Raw genomic sequence first — 21,256 nt, forward strand, 5'->3', positions numbered from 1 at the left:
GGCTGGTAGTTGGGGTTCTCCAGTATATTGGCTGTGACCTCCTGTCGGGGGATGACTGTGTCCCTTTGGGACAGGATACAGGCCCTGCTCCTGTAATGGCCGAGGATTTGAATTTGAATCTAGGGAACCAGTCAGCTGAGACTGAAATTGTTAGTGAAAATACAAATGACCTGGCTGGCAATGGGGAGGAGCTGCTAAGCTTGTGATATCTGCCTGCCTGTAACCAGGCCCCTGGGGCTGGGGGGGGGGGGGGGGGAGGAGGAGAGAGAACGACACAGGCAGGACAGGACAGGATGGCTGGCAACTAGGTTTGCATTGTCCAGAGGTGCTGCTGGGAAGTAATTCCATGGCAGGGAGGGGACTACCAGGGACAGGGCTCAGCGAGGCTCTGACCCCAGGCCCAGCCAGCGAGAGGGAACAGGTTCCACTCCCTTCCCCAGCAGCTGAATTCCAGACCGAGCTGCAGAAGGATTCCTCATTGTAGAAGCTGAGGGAACTTGCTGTCCACAGTGCTGCAAACCCCCTTGGGGAAGGCTGCAGGGAAAGATTCCTGTGGGACAAGGTATTTCTGTACCAGGAATGGGATCCCCAAGGGGAAGTGGAAGAGTGGGGGTTCAGGAGACAGCTGGTAGTGTGCCCCAGAAGTACCGCCACAGGCTATTGTAGCTGGCCCACGATGTCCCTCTCTCTGGACACCAGGGGATCCGGTCCACCATGCAGCAGCTGCTGCAGAACTTTTACTGGCCTGGAGTCTGTGATGCAGTCCAGCAGGTCCTGCGACCCCTGCCAGAGGGTGGGGAAGGCCCAGGATAAGGGTGAAGCTCCCTTGAGACCCCTGCCCATCATAGAGACCCCTGCCCTTTCCAGAAGGGAGCTGTGGACATAGTGGGGTCCCTCAGCAAGGCAACCTGGTCGGGGAAGAAATACATCCTGGTGGTGATGGGCAGTGGCTCTGTCCTCCACCGAGGCAGATGTGCTGCTGACCATCTTCAGCAGCGTGAGGGTCCCCAGTGAGGTCCTTACAGATCAGGGGTCCAATTTCATGTCAGCCTTGCTCTGGAGCTTGTGGGAGAAATGTGGGGTCTGGCCCACCTGGGCCTCTGCATATCACTATCAATCCAATGGGCTGCTGAAGAGATTTTATGGGACCCTGAAGATGATGATGACTTTTATGAATCAGCATCCGCAGGACTGAGACAAGTAACTGCCCCACCTGCGGTACAGGGAAGTGCCCCAGGAATCCACAGGGTTCTTCCCTTTCGAGCTGCTATATGGGAGGAGAGTGAGGGGACCCCTGCACCTGGAAAGGAATGATTGGGAGGAGAAGGCGGAAGACCCCCTGGTGAATCTCTTCCCTGAGCCAATCCTCCCATCAGCTGTCCCCCGTTCAGAGTCACTGGGAAAACAGCCCAGAACTTGGAGAGAGAGGTCAAGGACATGCTGGCTTTAGAGGTGATCCAGCTGTTCAACAGCCCCTGGGCCTCACGACCCATCCAAGCTGGGATGTTTGTACTCCAGAGACTTGATTGGTTTAAATCAGCAGTATTCCCATCAAACCTGAAACAAGAACTTTGCAATTGTTGTAGTTGATTCCATTTAACCAATTTTAACTCTCATCTGTATTTCTTTCTTTTTATGAATAAACCTTTAGATTTTAGATTCTAAAGAATTGGTAACAGCGTGGTTTGTGGGTAAGTTCTGACTTGTATATTGACCTGGGTCTGGTCTGAGACCTGGTCCTTTCAGATTGGGAGAATCTTCTTTCTTTTACTGGGGTATTGGTTTTTATAAACATTCATCCCCATAATGAGTGGTGCTGGTGGTGATACTGGGAAACTGCAGTGTCTGAGGGAATTGCTTGTATGACTTCAGGAGAGGCTCCAAAGGGACACACACACCCACGCAGGGGGAAGAGACCCGTAAACCCCCCCTGCTGGACTTTATCCCCTGAGCCCTGAACCCACCGAACCTAACTGAACCCCACCACGTGAGGGTCACCCCATCCCCATTACCCATGACTGTCTGTACTTTCTGTATGAGTGATGGACCCTCACCGCTTGCCAGCTGTATCTCGATCTCGCTCACCGTTTCCCCCCCCCATTGGGGACATTGCAGACTGTATATATTATGTGCTGCCCAATACCAAAATACTAGCATCCCCCTATACTCTGTACGTTACCCCCAATGACAAATAACTGACTTTTCAAACTCTGTGTATCATCTATATTTAATCATTATCTAATAAACTTTTAAATCTGTCGTATTAGTTTAATATCTGATACGTCCTCTATCTGAGGACTATATATTAAATGGATTTTTGGAACAGGGAGATGGAATAGGAGCTTGCTCCATCCACTCCACGCATCGACCTGGTATTGCAGTACCTCCAGGAACGGTGCACCTCCCCTCGGGGAGACTATTGTGGTTCAAAAATAGAATCAGTTGACTTCTCTTTCTTTTAAACTGGCCTTTATAACACTTTTAATCTTAAATATTTGATATTTTGGGGGTATGGATGAAAAATTGTTGTGTTAAGTTTCTGTGAGTCTATACGTGTGAGCGTTACTAGAGACTTTTTTAAAAAGCGGGGATTCTACTTTCTGGAGTGAGTACTTTTAACAGTAGGAGGAATGAATAAGGGTCTATCAGGGAGATACTTACCTTTTTGTATATAATAGTGAAGGTCACATGTATACAAATAACTGCATTAATTATACAGACAGGTTGTATTCTTCTCCCCACCCAACAGATGGTCTGTGCATTTTGGTTTGTAAACTCTAGTGAAGGCACTAGGTGTGGTACTGCACCCAGCACACAGGGGTCCCAATCCTCTGTAATGTAAGTTCAAAACACTAATATTTAACTTCTGGTTCTTACAATGTGGCTTGGGACAGGACACTTCAGGTGGCTGCCCCTTTCGAATTCCTCTGCAGAGTGAAGATTAAGCTATTTACCTCCTCTCCAAGGAGCTTTGTGAGGAGTGTACATTATGCAGTGTTTGCGACATGCTTTACAGCTGTTAAGTGCTCAGTGTTACTCTTCTGTGAAAGGTTTCGGAGGCGTAGCCCCGTTAGTCTGTATCAGCAAGGAGTCAATGACAAGCTGCAGAACTGGAATTCATTTGCAAACCTGACACCATCAAACTAGGCCTGAATAAAGCCTGGGAGTGGCTGGGTCACTACAAAAAGTAATTTCCCCTCTGTTGATATTCACACCTGCCTGTCAACTGTTGGGAATGGGCCACCTCCACCCTGATTGAATTGGCCTCGTTAGCACCGACACCCCCACCCGGTAAGGCAACTCCCATCTTTTCATGTGCTGTATATTTATACCTGCCTGCTGTATTCACACCTGCCTGTCAACTGTTGGGAATGGGCCACCTCCACCCTGATTGAATTGGCCTCGTTAGCACCGACACCCCCACCCGGTAAGGCAACTCCCATCTTTTCATGTGCTGTATATTTATACCTGCCTGCTGTATTTTTCACTCCATGCAGCTGGTGAAGTGAGCTATAGCCCACAAAAGCTTATGCCAAAATAAATGGGTTAGTCTCTAAGGTGCCCCAAGGACCCCTCGTTGTTTCTTCCGTGAAAGGCTGTTTTGTGGCGATCGATTTATCCCAGGCAGGTGCTCACACTTACAGCGCTGCAGCATTTAGTGAAGACACTACCTACGCCACGGAAAGAGCTTCTCCCGTCAGCGTAGGCGCTGCCCCTCCCCGAGAGGCAGTAGCTATGTCCATAGGAGAAACCCCAGTCTACCCGGGGGGGCTAGGTCAATATAACGTGTCGCTCAGGGAATGCATCTTATACCAACATAGGCTGGTAGCGTAGACCAGGCTCTGTGAGAGAGTTGCTTCCCCCGCCCTTGCAGTTTTTTGTTTTTCCACCAAGCTTTGAAATCACAACCAGCAGGTGGCACCAGAGCTCCACGGCCCCAACGGTAGAGCGAGGAAGCTACCAAAACAAAGTGAGCGCTGGAGACTGAGCAGAGCTGGCTGCTGGGACCCACAAAACCTGCAGTCTAAGGGCTCGTCTACATGGGGGAATCGACTGACCTCCTCTAAGCAGAGCAACCACGGCGCTGTAGCTATTCCAGTATAACCCCCACACACATGGACACTCTATTCCAAATAAAAGCAACTTTATTCCCCAAAATTACTGCTCTGCTTCCAAAGCTATTCCACTATAGCCATGGCAGGAACCATTCCCATGTAGACAAGCACCTAAATCTGCAGGGATCCCACCTGACAGAGTTGATAGCTTTGGCATGTTCATTGGTGCCCCGTTGGAAGAAACGGCTGAGGGCAGCGTTGTATTCTCCGTCTCGCCAGATTCCAAGCCTGCATGCCACCGTAGTCCAACACGTTAGCTGGCTCCCTACAGGGGCAAATGGATGAAATTCTATGGCCTGTGTTATATGACGAAGTGAGTCTAGTGGCCCACTAGGCAAAGCTGAGAGCTTCTTAATGAGGCTTGGATCCCTAAGCCCCTTAGGACCTTGTGACATTATTGATATAATCTGGGACCATATAGATCATTGTTGCAACCAAGGTCCAGAAGTGGCACCCAAATCTTGTATAAAGGGGGTCAAATGGGGTGTCTAAGACAAGGTTATGGTTTACTGGTTATGATTATGCTGTCTATATGTGTGTATCAATTTTGTAGTTGAAGTTATGAATATTGGCTCTATACTGTCTGTATTTTAAACTTATGCTATGCTTCTGGGTGACATCCCAGACAAGCTGGTGTTAGCTCTTCCTAGCCTGCTTGATGGCCCATTAAGGACCATCAGCTATACAATGGACCCATTGAGAGAAGGCAAATATGCCTTGAGACTCAGCAAAGTATGCAGGAACTGGACCATGTGACTCCAGACTCCATTTTGCTGTAATTTTCCACAGTAAGAACAAAGAGGTGTTCTTACACCTGGAAAAGACTATATAAGGCTGATGCCTCATCTCCATTTTGTCTTCAATCCTGCTTCTTACCTCTGGAGGGACTTTGCTACAAACGGAAGCTCTACAAAGGACTGATGACCCATCCCAGCTGGGGATGTTCCAGAGACTTGATTTGAACCTGCAGCTTATTCTATCTCTGCTGCAAGTCTGAACCAAGAACTTTGCCATTACTGTATGTAACTGATTCCATTTAACCAATTCTAGCTCTCATCTCTATCTCTTTCCTTTTATAACTAAACCTTTAGATTTTAGATTCTAAAGAATTGGCAACAGAGTGATTTGTGGGTAAACTCTGATTTGTATATTGACCTGGGTCTGGGGCTTGGTCCTTTGGGATCGAGAGAACCTTTTTTCTTTTACTGGGGTATTGGTTTTCATAACCATTTATCCCCATAACGAGTGGCACTCTCAGTTGGGTCCCACCAGAACCGCATCGTTACAGTGGCGTAGTCGTGCTTGGATCCGCAGAACCAGGTCAATTAATTAATTAATTAAGTCAGAGTAGTTACCAAAAGAAAAGATAAGCACGCTGTCTAAACTCTCAACCTATAGACTGGGTGACATCTAGATTAAGCAGTTTTTCTCACTGCACTGGATATTGCAGGTTGGTCAGAGTCTTTCATCTGCAGGCTTTTCCTCTTACCTAGGGTTACCATAATCCAGCAATCAAAAAAGAGGACGGGAGGAGCCCCGCCCCTGTCCTGCCCTAGCCCCGCCCCTTCCCCTCCCACTTCCCCCCCTCAGAACCCTCAACCCTCCCCCCACTCCTTGTCCCCTGACTGCCCCCTCCTGGGACCCCTTCCCCTAACTGCCCCCCAGGACTCCACCCCCTACCTAAGCCTCCCTGCCTCTTGTCCCCTGACTGCCCCCTCCTGAGACCCTCCCCCCATCCTAACAGGCCCCCTAGGACTCTACCCCCTACCTGTACCCTGATTGCCCCAACCCTTATCCACACCCCCACCCCCAGACAGACCCCTGGGACTCCCATGCCCCATCCAACCACCTCCCACCCCCTGACAGCCCCCCCCAGAACTCCCGACCCATCTAAACCCCTCTGCTCCCTATCCCCTGACAGCTCCAATCCCTATTCCCACTCCTGCCCCCTGACAGCCCCCCCCAGAACTCCCACCCCCCCTTGTCCCCTGACTGCTCCCTCCTGGGACCCCTGCTCCTAACTGCCCTCCAGAACCCCACCCCCTACCTAAGCCTCCCTGTTCCTTGTCCCCTAACTGCCCCCTCCTAAGACCCCCGCCAAATGCCCCCCAGGACCCTACCCCCTACCTGTACCCTGACTGCCCAAAACCTTATCCACACCCTCCCCCAGAAAGCCCCCACCGAACTCCCGACCCCCCCCGTCTCTTGACTGCCCCCTCCAGAAGCTCCCTGCCCCTTCTCCGACCCCCTGGCCCCCTTGTTGTTGGCCTTTCTTCACCTAAAGTCTGGTGAACTTGCTCAGAAACTGCCTGAGCTGCTGGGCAGCAGCGGGGGAGGAGCTCCAAACTGCCGGAGCCAATCTGCGATGCAGGGAGGGAGGGAGAGATGGAGGAGGAGGAGCCCTCTCTGGCTGAGTGTCGGAGCCCCAAGTAAGTGACACCGGCCGGCCGGCAGCACTGTTAGCCGCGCATGCTCTGCATGGGGGGGAAGTCCAGACATTTACAAATTCCCCCCGGACGCTATTTTTAGCTTAAAAAGCCGGACATGTCCAGGGGAATCCGGACGAATGGTAACCCTATCTTACCCTCAGGACAGTCTCTTCATCTCCAGCTTTCTTGTTGCCTTCAGCGTAGGTAGGGGAGAAGAGAAAGGACGAAGCATGTGGCCACTGTGTTGTGTTTTATACCCTTGGTCCATGTGCTTGGAGAAAACGAGTCCAAGCATGTCTGGTGGGCATTGCTGAGTCCCTAGAGCAATTCTCTGGTGTGGCCTTGTGCAAGTGAGTCATTGCATTGTAGCTCCCTTGCTGGACAATGGCTATTGATGGTTGTTTGACACCCACCCTGATGTTGGTTAGCTCCTTTGTTCTTGTCTCTGGGGATCTAATATCTGGGCTATTCCCCAGCGTATTTTAGTGGCAACCAGATAACCCAATATCATGACTTCATATGCACTAATGATACACATATTTAGATAGAACAATGGCTTTCAGCGGATCATAATGGAAAATGGACATACCCCAGCCTTTGTGGCGGGAGGGATAGCTCAGTGGTTTGAGCATTGGCCTGCTAAACCCAGGATTGTGAGTTCAATCCTTGAGGGGGCCATTTAGGGATCTGGGGCAAAAATCTGTCTGGGGATTGGTCCTGCTTTGAGCAGGGGGTTGGACTAGATGACCTCCTGAGGTCCCTTCCAACCCTGATATTCTATGATAACCTTTCCCCAATACCTCTCCTGGCATGATTTAGATGAAATATCACAATCCTATATATACAATGACTATGGGGGTTACAGGGTGCTCCCCCCGAGATATAGAATGTCACAATAGTGTGCTCTGTTTGGTTGGAGCACCGTATGCTGAGCCTAGCTGCTAGGCAAGGCTGAGAGCTTCTTAACCAGGCTTGGACCCCCAAGTCCTTTAGCGCTGCATCACCCCTTAGCGAGGAGCTAGCGAACAGAAGCAGCTAACTGGGGAGTTTTGTGAGGGAGTCTGGGGGGAAGGGGCTAGATACACTTCATTATCTTTCTTTAAACTTAAGGCAATAAACACCCCTGATAAAAACAACAATAAAGGAAACAGTTGCAGGATTAAAAAAAGAATGCAGACAGAAGTTCAGCAACAGAGTGGGGGCTGTCCAGTTTATTGCACTGAGTGCTCAGGGGAGGTGGTGATGGTGGAGCGGAGGTGAGCTGAAGCAGGGAGCGGTTCCTCTACCCCCGTTACTTCCTGCGTCCCCCCCCACCCTAGTTCACCTCTGCTCCGCCTGCTCCCCTGAACGCGCCGCTGCTCCTCTTCTCTGCCCTCCCTCGCCTGAGAGGGCCTCCTTCTGGCTCGGTCCACTCTCGGCCGGCAATGAAGCCAATGAAGTATCCACAGGGGACTTCACAGTGGAGGTGGGATCACCCCCGAGTATTGCGTCCAGCTCTTTGTAGAACCGGCTGCCTGTGTGCACAGCATCGGAGCGGCGGTTTGCCTCCCGTGCCTTGTGGTAGGCGTTCCGCAGCTCCTTCACTTTGACCCTGCACTGCAATGTGTCCTGGTCATCGCCCTTTTCTATCATGCATCTAGAAATCTGTAACTGCCCTGTTTTGAGCAATTTGTCCTGAATTGGCACTCTCAATTGCGTCCCGCCAGAACCACATCGTTACAATAGGTATCATAATTCCGACGACTGGAGCGCAGCTGGGACTGCACAGCCTCCTCTCCCCAAATACCGATGAGGTCCAGCAGCTTGGCATTGCTCCAAGTGGGGGATCACCTGGTGCGTGGAGCAGACATGGCCACTTGGAAAGATGTGCTGAGACCACTGCACGCATCACCGAACAAACAGGAAGGGGACTTTCAAATTTGCAAAGGAATGTATGGGGTGGGGCTGACAGTTGGTCACCTGAGGGCAGGGCAGTAGAGTTCAAACCGATGGCCAGAGAGGTGAGAACAGGAATTGTGGGACACTTCCCGGAGGCCAATCACAGCGCTGTAATCACCCCGGTCTCTACACTGGCACCGCAGAAAGCTCTCCGCCTCTCGTCCAGGTGGTTTTTTTTAGAGTGCTGCATTTGCGCAGTTTTTGCACACTCGGTGGCTTAGCAGTGTGTACACCTCGGGAGTTACAGCATTCAAAGCTGCTTTACTGTGCACAAACTTGCCAGTGTAGAGACAAAGATGGGTGCAGTTGTATCTTTTAGTGGACCAACTTCTGTTGGTGAAAGAAACAAGCTTTCGAGCTATACAGAGCTCTTCCCCAGGTCTGGGGCTATGTCTACACAGAAGCCAGAGGACGAACTGGTTTAGGGTTACCATTCGTCCGGATTCCCCCGGACATGTCCGGCTTTTTGAGCTAAAAATAGCGTCTGGGGGGAATTTGTAAATGTCCGGACTTCCCCCCCATGCAGAGCGCCCGGCTGACAGGGCAGCCGGCTGGATGGTGCCACTTACATGGGGCTCCGACAGCCAGAGAGAGCCCCTCCTCCGCCTCCCCTGCAGCAGAGATCACTCCCCTCCCTGCATTCGCAGATCGCATTCGGCAGTCTGGAGCTCCTCCCCCACTGCTGCCCAGCCTGCCCGGAGGAACGGCTCAGGCCTGAGCAAGCTCACTCCAAAAGCCTTGCCACAAGGTTTCTGGGCAGTGCATCCTTATTCCCTCCTCCATGGTAGGACACTTGACCACGCCATGCTTGCAGCAAGTAATCTGGCATCATTGCCTGACAAAGCCTGGCAGCGTATGGTCCCGGTGTTTGCTGGCATTCAAGCAACACCCGTTCTTTATCTTGCTGTGTAATCCTCAGGAGAGTGATATCACTCCTGGTAACCTGGTTGAAATATGGGAACTTAATTAAGGGGACAGAGGTGGCCGTTCCTACTGGGCTGTTTGCCTGTGGTGGAAAATAAATCCTTCCCTGCAGTTAGCCAAGCGCAGATGGGAAATTGGCCCTGAGTTTTTCGCGTTTGGCTAGCAGGGATCTCCCCTGTTACCAGCCACGCGGTGGGGGGAGGGGTACCCTGATCATCTCAGAGAATTCATGGCGGGAGGGGGGCAGCGGCGGGGGGGGGGGGGGGGGGGGTTAGTTTGGTGCCTGCAGGGATCTTCCCTGATACCAGCCACGCGGTGGGGGGGAGGGGTACAGCGATCATCCCAGAGAATTCATGGCGAGAGGGGGGGGTGGTTAGTTTGTTTTCTGCTGCTGCTGAATGTTAACAGACAAACCGCAGCACTCTACAGACTATGCTTGGTATGTGGGAAAGGAGGGCGCAGAAGCTGTAAAACAATGGCTTACCATGGCTGCATGCAAGCCGAATTCTGTTGCCCAGACCTGTGATCTCTAGCAGCAAAGCCACAGGCACTCAGCATTAAGAGGCAAAATGCGACCTTGCACAGAAATCACATGTGCTATGTAATGTGAATAGTGTTGGTCACCGTGAAAGAGTATAAGCATTGTTCTGCAAAATGTAGCTTTTTAAACAAGTCTCTCTTTTTTCCCCTCCCTACAGCAGCTGCAAATTCCTCAAGCCTCCCTCCTCCATCCCGAAGGTTATCACAGATAAGGCGTCGTAAGAAGAGAACGCGAGACGAGATGTTTTCTGAAATTATGGAATCCAGCCGCAGTGACAGAGCTCATCTGAATGAGTGGAAGGAAACAGTTTCAAAGTATAGGAAAGAAGCCAGTGAACGTGAGGACAGGAGGGACCAACGTGAAGACAGGAGGGACGCTCGAGATGAGAGGTGGCGGCAGGAAGACCAGAGGAGGCAGGATGCAACGCTGGGGCTGCTGCGTGAGCAAACAGACATGCTCCGGCGTCTGGTGGAGCTTCAGGAACGGCTGCTGGAAAACAGACTGCCGCTTCAGCCCCTGTTCCACCCTCCCCATGTTCCGTATCCTCCTCACCCAGACGTGTAAGAACGCGGGGGGGGGGGGGGGGGGGGGGGGGAGGCTCCGTACACCTTCCCATTCCACCCCAGTAGACAGCCCAAGCAAAAGGCTGTCATTTTTTTAACCTTTTCTTTGTGGCTTTTTCCTTCCCAGCAATCCTCCTCCCAAATACCACCCGGGTTCCCTCCCTCTTTTTCTAATCTATTAATAAAGAATAAATGATTTTTAAATGATAGTGACTTTATTTGGTTTGAAAGAAAGCCGGGGGAAGGGGGAGTTCCTTACAGAAAATCAGTCAATAAAGGGGGCGGGTTTTCATGAAGGAGAAACAAACAGATATTTCACACTGTAGCCTGGCCAGTCATGAAACTGGTTTTTAAAGCTTCTCTGATGCACAGCGCTTCCTGGTGTGCTCTTCTAATCGCCCTGGTGTCTGGCTGCGCGTAATCAGCAGCCAGGCGATTTGCCTCAGCCTCCCACCCCACCATAAAGGTCTCCCCCTTACTTTCACAGAGATTGTGGAGCACACAGCAAGCAGAAATAACAATGGGGAGATTTCTTTGGCTGAGGTCAGAGCGAGTCAATAATGATCGCCAGCGACCTTTTAAACGGCCAAATGCACATTCTACCACCATTCTGCACTTGCTTAGCCTGTAGTTAAACAGCTCCTGACTCCTGTCCAGGCTGCCTGTGTACGGCTTCATGAGCCATGGCATTAAGGGGTAGGCTGGGTCCCCAAGAATAACTATTGGCATCTCAACATCCCCAACGGTTATTTTCTGGTCCGGAAAGTAAGTCCCTTGCTGCAGCCCTTTAAACAGAGTAGTGTTCCTGAAGACGCGAGCGTCATGAACCCTTCCCGCCCAGCCCGCGTTGATGTTGGTGAAACGTCCCTTGTGATCCACAAGTGCTTGCAGCACCATTGAAAAGTACCCCTTGCGGTTTATGTACTCGGTGGCTTGGTGCTCCGGTGCCAAGATAGGGATATGGGTTCCGTCTATCGCCCCACCACAGTTAGGGAATCCCATTGCAGCAAAACCATCCACTATAGCCTGCACATTTCCCAGAGTCACTAACTTTCGTAGCAGCACCTGAGTGATTGCTTTGGCTACTTGCATCACAGCAGCCCCCACAGTAGATTTGCCCACTCCAAATTGATTCCCGACTGACCGGTAGCTGTCTGGCGTTGCAAGCTTCCACAGGGCTATCGCCACACGCTTCTCAACTGTGAGGGCTGCTCTCATCTTGGTATTCTGGCGTTTCAGGGCAGGGGACAGCAAGTCACAAAGTTCCATGAAAGTGCCCTTACGCATGCGAAAGTTCCGCAGCCACTGGGAATCGTCCCAGACCTGCAACACTATGCGGTCCCACCAGTCTGTGCTTGTTTCCCTTGCCCAGAATCGGCGTTCCATGGATAGAATCTGCCCCATTAACAACATGATCTCCAAAGCACCGGGGCCTGTGGTTTCACAGAATTCTGTATCCGTGTCCGTGTCCACATCCATGTCAATGTCCTCATCATGCTTGTCGCTGCGCTGCCGCCGCCGCTGCCTCCTCGCCTCGTTTTTCTGGTCCTGGCTGAGCATAAACTCCACGAGAACGCGCGAGGTGTTTACAATGTTCATGACTGCTGTCTTGAGCTCAGCGGGCTCCATGCTTGCCGTGGTATGGAGTCTGCAGTGTTCACCCACCCAGGAAAAAAGGCGCGAAAATGGTTGTCTGCCGTCCGTTGCTTTCATGCAGGGAGGAGGGAGGGAGGAGGTGAGGCTGTACCCAGAACCACCTGCGACGATGTTTTTTGTCCCATCAGGCACTGGGATCTTAACCCACAATCCCAATGGGCGCGGGAGACTGCGGGAACTATGGGATAGCTATGGCATAGCTACCCACAGTGCAACGGTGCAGAAATCGACGCTAGCCCCGGTACTTGGACGCACACCACCGAATTAATGTGCTTAGTGTGGCCGCATACGTTTCGACTTTATACAACCTGTTTTTCAAATCCGAATTATATAAATTCGGATTAATCCCGTAGTGTAGACATACCCTGAATCTGTAAAAAGCAACACAGGGTCCTGTGGCACCTTTGAGACTAACAGAAGTACTAGATGCGGAATAGTGCGTTGATGTGGTTTATCACATCGCGGTAGTCAGCCTCGGTAATCTCCTCGAATGCCTCATCCAGAACGTGTGCATTGCGCTTGCGGAGGTTTATCAGGAGAGCCACCGTGGTCCTTGTCCCAGCCAGGCTAACGTGTCCACGCCACTGTGCCGCAAGGGGCCGGGGGACCATTGCTGCACACAGCCAAGCTGCATATGGGCCAGGGCGGAAACCACATTGCAATAGAAGACCCTCCCTTGCTTCCCAGGTCACCCTCAGCAGCGAGACATCTTCCAGGACGAACTCCAACATGGAAAATGTTGGGACAGTGTTCAGTGTAGGTGCCCCCTGAAGCTGTTGGGTTCTCCCCAAGGCACAAAAACCCAGGGGACAGTGCGGCCCTGAAACAATCAGTCCCCCTTACTCACCATTTTTATTACATAAAGGAAAAGACTCCTTAGCCCAGGAAATAAACAGACACTGCAAGTCTGCTTGTCTGCTAAGCAGAGACGGATTCCTAAAGATTGGAACTACTGCACTTCACTCCCGTGCAGGGCATCAGATATCACTGCTGGTTTGCAGCCTCAAATTGCTCCCTCAAGGCATCCCTAATCCTTGCAGCCCCGCACTGGGCCCCTGTAATAGCCCTGCTCTCTGGCTGTGCAAATTCAGCCTCCAGGTGTTGAACCTCGGAGGTCCATGCCTGAGTGAAGCTTTCACCCTTCCCTTCACAAATATTATGGAGGGCACAGCACGCCGATATAACCACGGGGATGCTGTTTTCAGCCAAGTCCAGCTTCCCATACAGAGATCGCCAGCGGCCCTTTAAAACGGCCAAAGGCACACTCCACAGTCATTCGGCACCGGCTCAGCCTGTAATTGAACCGTTCCTTGCTGCTGTCAAGGCTCCCTGTGTAGGGTTTCATGAGCCATGGCATTAACGGTAAGGAGGATCTCCAAGGATCACGATGGGCATTTCAACTTCCCCTACCGTGATCTTCCGCTCTGGGAAAAAGAGTCCCGGCCTGCATCTTCCTGAACAGCCAAGTGTTCCGAAAGATGTGTGCGTCATGCACCTTTCCGGGCCAGCCTGTGTTAATGTCAATGAAACGCCCACGGTGATCCACAAGCGCCTGGAGAACCATAGAGAAATACCCCTTCTGATTAACGTACTCGGATCCTAGGTGGGGGGGGTGCCAGAATAGGAATGTGCGTCCCATCTATCGCTCCTCCACAGTTAGGGAACCCCATTTGTGTAAAGCCATCCACTATTGCCTGCACGTTACCCAGAGTCATGGTTCTTCTGAGTAGGATGCAATTAATGGCCTTGCAAACTTGCATCAACACGATTCCAACGGTCCACTTTCCCACTCCAAACTGGTTTGCGACTGACCGGTAGCTGTCTGGAGTTGCCAGCTTCCAGATTGCAATAGCCACCCGCTTCTCCACCGGCAGGGCAGCTCTCAATCTCATGTCCTTGCGCCGCAGGGTGGGGGCGAGCTCCTCACACAGTCCCATGAAAGTGGCTTTTCTCATCCGAAAGTTCTGCAGCCACTGCTCGTCATCCCCGACTTCCACGACGATGTGATTCCATCACTCGGTGCTTGTTTCCCGAGCCCAAAAGCGGCATCCCCCGGTGCGGAGCATGTCCGTGAATGCCACAAGTAATTTTGTGTCGTACGCATTACGCGGCTCGATAGCATCGTCGGACTCCTCACCCTCACTCTCACTTTGGATCTTAAGGAATAGTTCAACAACCAAACGTGACGTTCTGGCGAGACTCGTCAGCATACGCCTCAGCAGTTCAGATTCCATTTCCCGCAGACAGATCGCACTGCACAGAAACCGTTGAAAGATGGCGCCAAAGGTGGATGGAAACAAAGCGATTTCTGGGATGCGAAGCGATGCATCACGGGGCACTGGGACAGGACCCAGAATCCCCCGCACCCACGTCCCCTTCCCACAACCCACGGCGCCAGAATGGGAAAAGGTGCTCTGTGGGATAGCTGCCCATAATGCACCACTCCCAATAGCACTGCAATTGCCGCAAATCTGGCCACGACAGTGCGCTGGGCAGCTGTCAGTGTGGACAGACTGCAGCGCTTTCCCTACTCAGCTGCACGAAGTCAGGTTTAACTCACAGCGCTGTACATCTGCAAGTATAGCCAAGGCCTCAGGTTCAGAGAACGACTTCAAAAGAGTCTTTATGGAGCTCTGCATGCAGTTGAGTGGCTTTCAAACATTCCTTGCTACCTGCTAATGTCTGAGAAGTGAAACCAGTCTGTCCTCTGGCTTCTCTGCAGCTGATTAGCCAGAGGGGGTTCTCGGGTCCCTTTCCTCCAAGCAGCTTCTTTGACTTTACATAAACACAATAAAAAGGAGTTTCCTGCAATTCCACTATCCCTGTCTCCAACTGTGGCCAGTACCAGCTGTTTGACAGAAAGGTGGGAAAACCCCAGAATGGGCAACTGTGGAATAAGGTCTACTCAGTCTACACAGAAGTGTTCCATTTTATAACCTGCAAAAATGTCCCTCTGACCAACAACAACATATTTATACACACACCCTCCTTATATAATAAATACACTCAAAGGCCTTGATCCTGCAAGGTGCCAAGAGCCTCGCACACCTGATATTCTCTGAACTCCAAAACCCACTGGGTGCCACCCCACCCACTCCCCTTTAAACCACCAAGTATACACAGGGGACAGTGTTTGCCAATGCTTGGAACCCTACAGACAACTATATAGAGGAAACCCACGGATCACCCCACTTACCTTCACACACTTCACTCTTGTATGTGATCCCTCAGCCCCTTTGCTTTCTCCTCCGCCCTTTACTTTCTTCCCTGTGACTGGAGGAGTGTTAACAGGCCACTTCACCTTGAATGGTCCCTTGAAATGTGTTAACTACGCTAAACAATCTATTCCGCCTTGTACTTAGCGAGCAGTGAAACTCTGAGGCTTTGTCTACACCGGAACTTGTCTTTCAGTTGTGTTAAAAAATAAACAAACCCACACACGCACTCCTGGAAAAAACAAAAGTTTAACTATGAAAAGCGCCTGTGTAAACAGCGCTGTGTGTGCAGGAGCTGCTGCGGCTCCATGGGGGTAGAATTGTTTTGTCTGCAGGATCCTGCAACTACACTGCGCGCCTTTTAGTGGCAGGGCTATAGCGGATTTTTCACATCCCTGAGCGACACAGTTGTACCGATATAAGTGTGTAGTGTACACCTGGCCTTCCTCTTGTTTACTTTTGCCAATGCGACTCTCACTAAATACAATGGTCAAAGGGGTAGCCCTGTTAGAAGCAGCAAAGAGTCCTGTGGCACCTCACAGACTAACAGACGTTTTGGAGCATGAGCTTTCATGGGTGAATGGCATCCGAAGAAATGGGTATTCACCACGAAAGCTAATGCTCCAAAACGTCTGTTAGTCTGTAAGGTGCCACAGGACTCTTTGCTGCTTTTACTAAATACAATGTTGGCACTAACCATTGATTCTTGGCACACTTCTCTCTGCCCGCCCCTCCCCCCCAAAAGGAAACTTAAATCACCCAAAAGAAGGGGTAAAATTAGCCATAAATGAGACAGACACACATGAGCTTAACAAACAATATACACATCCCACCAACTACAGCCAGAATATTCCCCTTTTCCACACATCTCTGTGGGGACTCACCATCTTTCAGAGCTCCTGCCTCTACTCCCCTGCTGCCAAAGACTGAATTACCTCAGCCATAGGGAGAAACCCAGCTTAAATAGTGCCCCAGGCGCCTCCCCTTTCCTCACCATCTCTTGGGAGGCCACAACAGCTGTAAAATAGAGGTAGCAGGGACGTAGCAGCTCATTTCCAGGACAACACCAATAGAAGGAGGAATTGTTAAGCAGAACAGGTCTTGGCTGTGGATCTGAAGACTCTGGATTTCAATCATACTCATGATCCATGTGAGACTGAAAAAATATGCACATATAGAAAAGTTAGTGGGAGGGCCCTGCTGTAACTGCTGGCTTCATTTTAAGTAGGAGAAAAGGACGGTCTAGTAGGTAGGATACTGAACTGAGCCTGGGAAGTCATGGGTTCTATTCCTAACTCAACCACAAAGGCCCAGATCTGACCTCAAAGGTATTTAAATGCTTAACTCCCACTGATTTCAATGGGAGTTAAGTGCCTAAATACATTTAAGAATCTGGGCCAAGTTCCCTAGGTGACCCTGGGCTAGTCACTGAATTTCCCAGACCCCCTATCAACTAAGAAGAACACTTCCCTACTTCACATGCATTGCGCGGGGAGAATCCCTTAATAATCACGAGGTGCACGGAGACTGCAGTGATGGGGGCCAGAGAAGTACCTAGACTGATTGAGATTTACCTGGATTCCTTATGCCAGTCCCAGGGTTACAGACAACCCAGGATCTGTGATCAGGTAACAGGGTTTATTTCCTTATTCGCGGTCACATCTGAAGGAAAACAGAGCGAATTCTGAGCCCCTCAAGTCACACCGGAGTCAGGTCCGGCCTCACCGATCTCTACATGGAACCGCTGCAGCTGCGCCGCGGCAGCACTTCAGCCCGGCCGCTCAGCACAGCGGCAGGAGCGGCTCCCCCGCCGCTGTAGTGAAGCCGCCATCCCGAGCGATGCCAGCAGAGGCGATGCACTCGGGGGGGGGGGAAAGGGGGGGAGGCACGCACAGTCGGGTGCCCCCCCCCCCCCAATTTCTGCCAGGGTTTGCTGGCACCGCTTGGTCACATCCCCTCCCCCCCAACTCCCTCCCTGCAGCATCGCAGCTGCCCGAGCCTCCGAGCTGCCCCCCCCCCCCCGTAAAAGCAACAGCTGGGAGCTCCGGGGAGGGGCCGCTGCTTTCCAGGAGGGGAGCCTGGGGATGGGGGTGGGGGAGCCTGCGAGACTCGAGCAGTTCAAAGGGCAGCCAAACTTTTCCATTGTGCCCCCGGCAGGCTCGGGCGGCAGCTAGCGAGAGGAGAACGCCGCCCGGCCAGAAGAAAAGCGCCGCGCGCTGTGCAAGCCCCCCGGGAAGTTGGTCCAATCCAAGCTGTCACCTCACCCACCTCGTGCTCTGAAGGGCGAATTCAAACGGCCAAAGCGGCTCCCTCAGGCCAGAGCCCCAGGCCGGGACCCTGTGGCCAGGCTCTGTCCCTCCAGCGCAGAGCGCGTCTCTCTCTGGAGACAGAGGTGTCCGGTCAGCCAGAGCCCCGCCAGCCCCACGCTGCGGAGACCAGGCACCCGCTGGGGAGGCGGGGCCTCCTCACAGGGCGGGTAGCCTGGGGCTCGGCCACTCGGGGGAGAGGCTCAGTTGGTCTGGCCCCTCCCAGCGCTCCTGTCCCCTAGCTGCGAACGGGGCGGAGCAAGCCCAGCACGAGCCCGCCTTACCCTCGCCTGGGCGCGGCCGGGGTCGGGACGGGTGTTATGCCCCGCCCCTGCGCCGCCCGGACCAATAGGAGCTCAACATGCCTCTGGCTCGAAAAAGGGGAGGGGATGCCGCCGGGTTTTGCCAGGGCTGCTCCTGTGAAGGGGCTGCCGGAACCTACTGCGCGTGCGCTTCCCCCGCCAGATGGCTGTAATGAGCCGCCGTGACCACCCGGTGGCAGCAAAGGGACTGTAGAGACCCCTGTTTCGGGAGCTGCATAGGGGATATTGGTGGGCACCAGGTTGCTCTATGCAGGGTGATTCTCTATATAGGAAAAACTAAGGACCTCACCCTCCCTCTGCGGGGAAGCAGTGGGACTCTCTGCGTGGGGACTAAACAGGTACTAGTGTGTAGGGACTGGGGAGGTGGGAAAGCATGGATGCTTCAGGCTCAACTATACTGTCAGATAGGATTCTGAGCAGGGTCACCTGCAAGTGCACAGGGATTCCCACCCACCCCAGTCCCACCATCCATCTACGGGACGGGGGAAGGTACCTCTCCCTAGGGTCAACAGAAGAGATCCTTGCATAGGACAAGAGGCCCCCATTCACTGTTTATTTCCCCCCACACTATCTCTCACCCAGAGTCCAGTCTCCCTCTGCTGCCATGCAGCATCATTTCCTGCACTGTCCAGCCTCCAGCCAAGGGCTCAGAACATCCTGGCTTCTTTCTCCACCATGCAGGAGGGTTTCTCTTTCTTGGGCCAGCACCGCCACCTGGGCTCTGCCCTGTCTGGGGGAACTGCGGTCACTGCCCCACAGAACTCCACGCCCCACTGGAACACAGTTAATGCAGCCAGAGAATAACCATCTAGGCAGGCAGGGAACAGGGCTTCTGTGCACAATGGTGCAGAGCCCACAGCTGAGATTGTAAATTTACAAGTACTTTGGAAGTAATAAGATAGTGGCACTGATGTTTGGGCAGACAGGCACATTTCCTGAGCTCTCCCCTTCCACACTGTTCATCACTTCAGTTGGTATCATCAAGCGACTGCAAGCTCGAAGGTTCCAAGCCAGCAGGTATTTCAAGCGACTCCATTCAAGGGTATCTGGACATTATTTCCAGCCTGCATTTCAGTATTTAACTTCTTGTTTAAGAGTCTGGGACAATGTACACTCCAGGAAAGAATCAACTGGACAAATCCATTAAATTGGACAGTGGAGTTACACCAGGACAAAACCGCACAGTCACAACTGAACTAACCTGATCAAGCAAATCTAGAACCATTCACAAGAGTTTGTAGAAGAGCAGTTTGCTGCTATTTCTGTAAAAAGGCCAAAGTAGCAATTTAAAAATAAATCAAATCAATTTGGTCCTGTAAATAGTCACCCCTTTTACAGTTCTGTCTAGAAACACAAAACCAGACAAATAATTCTACTTGACAGCAATTTTGCGTTTTTGCCTGTGAGAGCCTCTCAGCATAAAACTACCTTTGAAGTCACGCGGCATTCAGGCCCATGATACTTTTGCACTTCAGACTCCCCAGGGCTTTGATGAGAGCTTTGGTGGCAGAAGGAAAGTTAACTATATAATTATTCAATCTATTTAACAGAATTAGGCCCAAATGAAAGCTCTAGTTTTAATTAAACGATAGAAAACAATCATACATACTCCCTTCACTGTGGTCGCTCCATAGAGACCAATCACTAAGGGACCCCTTCTGCCAGGTCTTGTCAGTAGCAGCAAGGACCTGCTTGAAATATCTAGCGGTTCCGCTTGTAATTAACAAACACACGGGCTCAAGCTCCCACCAAGAAGCCTGGGGAAAACTAAATCCCCCTCCTTAGGACCCTTAACAGGCAAATTTTCTGTCACAAGTAACTGTGTACGAAACAAAGAAAACTTATACGAGAAAAGGGACAGCATTCATATGGGAAACAATAAATCAACTGCATAGTGAATGAATACTAAGCAAAACCCCCACTTCCACAGTACATTGGGCAATGTCCTTTGCCTCAGTTTCCCCACCTGCAGATCTGACAGTCCGATGAACAAATACTCCTTTAGCACACCACTTCCCTCCTTTTCCTCCTGCTGGCCTCCACTCATGGTTTGCAGTCAGAAGTTAGTACTGTTCCCAGGACAGCCACTACTGTCTTCAGCCACAATATAAAGGTTGAGTTCTGAGGCTCTATTACATAACCCAGCTCTCAGTGATTCCAGGTCCGGTAGCTGCACTGTGGAGTGCACTCAGCTATATTATTATACTATCCAGCCTCAGCAGAGAAAGGCTCAAGCGATCTGTATGAAGCCAGCCCTTATGACGACATTGGGCTGTTAGCCCTGTATCTACAGTAGACCCTCACAGTTACGAACACCAAACTGATCAGTCAACCACACACTGCATTTGGAACCAGAAGTATGCAATCAAGCAGCAGCAGCGACAAAAAAAGGGCGGGAGGACTAGCAAATACAGTACAGTAATACTGTGTTAAACGTAAACTACTCAAAATAAGAGGGAAAGTTTAAAAAAATATTTGACAAGATAAGAAAACTCTTTCTGTGCTTGTTTCATTTAAATTAAGATGGTTACAAGCAGAATCTTGTCCTTGGTAAAGTTTCAAAGCTGTATTAAATCAATGTTCGAGTTGTAAACTTTGAAAAGAACACCCATCACGTTTTGTTCAGTGCTACAAACACTTCAGAGTTAGGAACAACCTCCATTTCCCGAGGCGCATTTGTAACTTTGAGGTTCTACTGTATTGAGATCCCGGGACCAGTGGCAGTCTCCCTCCAGACTAAGGAGAGGAGCTACTGGACCCAGGGATCAAATAAATACGGGGGGCAACGAAAGAGAAAACAGGAAAAGGAGTGAGGTCATAGGGTAAAAGCAGGGATCCAGAAGGGAACTGTCAACCCCGTGAATTGCAAATTTACACTGTCCCGCTATGGCATTTATCATTTTCTTCCCTTCATCAAGCAATGACTATCTGTATTCAAGGGCCTGATCTCGTACACCTGACACAATCAAGTCCCTTGAGCCAAGACTTGTCAGTTGAAAGGAGAATTGGAAATACTGCGTTTCATGAAGCACAGACAGAAGAATGCCCAGCCAAATCCCTCCCCTTCCCATTCCTGCTAGCAGAGCAGAGCTCACCAGAGTCAGAAAGGCACATATTCTGCATGCTGATACCTGTTCCAGATGTTTGTTCCCAGGGCCGCCCGGGGGTGGGGGAGGGCAAGTGGGGCAATTTGCCCCGGACCCCACAAGGGCCCCCACGAGTTTTTCGGGGACCCTGGAGCGGGGT

General features: G+C 51.4%; 1 protein-coding gene, 1 long non-coding RNA gene and 1 other non-coding gene across 5 annotated transcripts; 2 read left to right on the top strand and 1 right to left on the bottom strand.

The window, feature by feature from the left end:
* Positions 1 to 2,221: 2,221 nt before the first annotated feature.
* Positions 2,222 to 2,406, top strand: LOC128841358 (U2 spliceosomal RNA). Its single transcript, XR_008445803.1, has one exon. It is a non-coding gene; the product is annotated as a U2 spliceosomal RNA (small nuclear RNA).
* A 4,274-nt stretch (positions 2,407 to 6,680) lies between these two features.
* On the top strand, positions 6,681 to 10,658 carry LOC128840760 (eukaryotic translation initiation factor 3 subunit A-like). Of its 3 annotated transcripts, none has more exons than XM_054035158.1 (2): positions 6,681 to 6,748; positions 10,105 to 10,658. In XM_054035158.1, exons 1-2 carry the CDS (start codon positions 6,682 to 6,684, stop codon positions 10,509 to 10,511), a joined length of 474 nt encoding a protein of 157 aa, XP_053891133.1. In that variant the 5' UTR covers position 6,681; the 3' UTR covers positions 10,512 to 10,658. The 3 variants fall into 3 exon arrangements, 2 of the variants coding, with proteins under 2 accessions (XP_053891133.1, XP_053891132.1); XR_008445698.1 differs by lacking the exon at positions 6,681 to 6,748 and adding an exon at positions 6,771 to 6,894; XM_054035157.1 differs by lacking the exon at positions 6,681 to 6,748 and adding an exon at positions 7,713 to 9,266.
* A 5,435-nt stretch (positions 10,659 to 16,093) lies between these two features.
* On the bottom strand, positions 16,094 to 17,894 carry LOC128840764 (uncharacterized). The gene is made up of 3 exons (XR_008445705.1): positions 17,650 to 17,894; positions 16,956 to 17,043; positions 16,094 to 16,537 (listed from the first exon to the last, which is right to left on the bottom strand). It is a non-coding gene; the product is annotated as an uncharacterized LOC128840764 (long non-coding RNA).
* Between the last annotated feature and the right edge of the window lie 3,362 nt (positions 17,895 to 21,256).

This window comes from Malaclemys terrapin, chromosome 7 (assembly GCF_027887155.1).
Source record: "Malaclemys terrapin pileata isolate rMalTer1 chromosome 7, rMalTer1.hap1, whole genome shotgun sequence".
In the NCBI taxonomy this organism is placed as follows: Eukaryota; Metazoa; Chordata; order Testudines; family Emydidae; genus Malaclemys; species Malaclemys terrapin.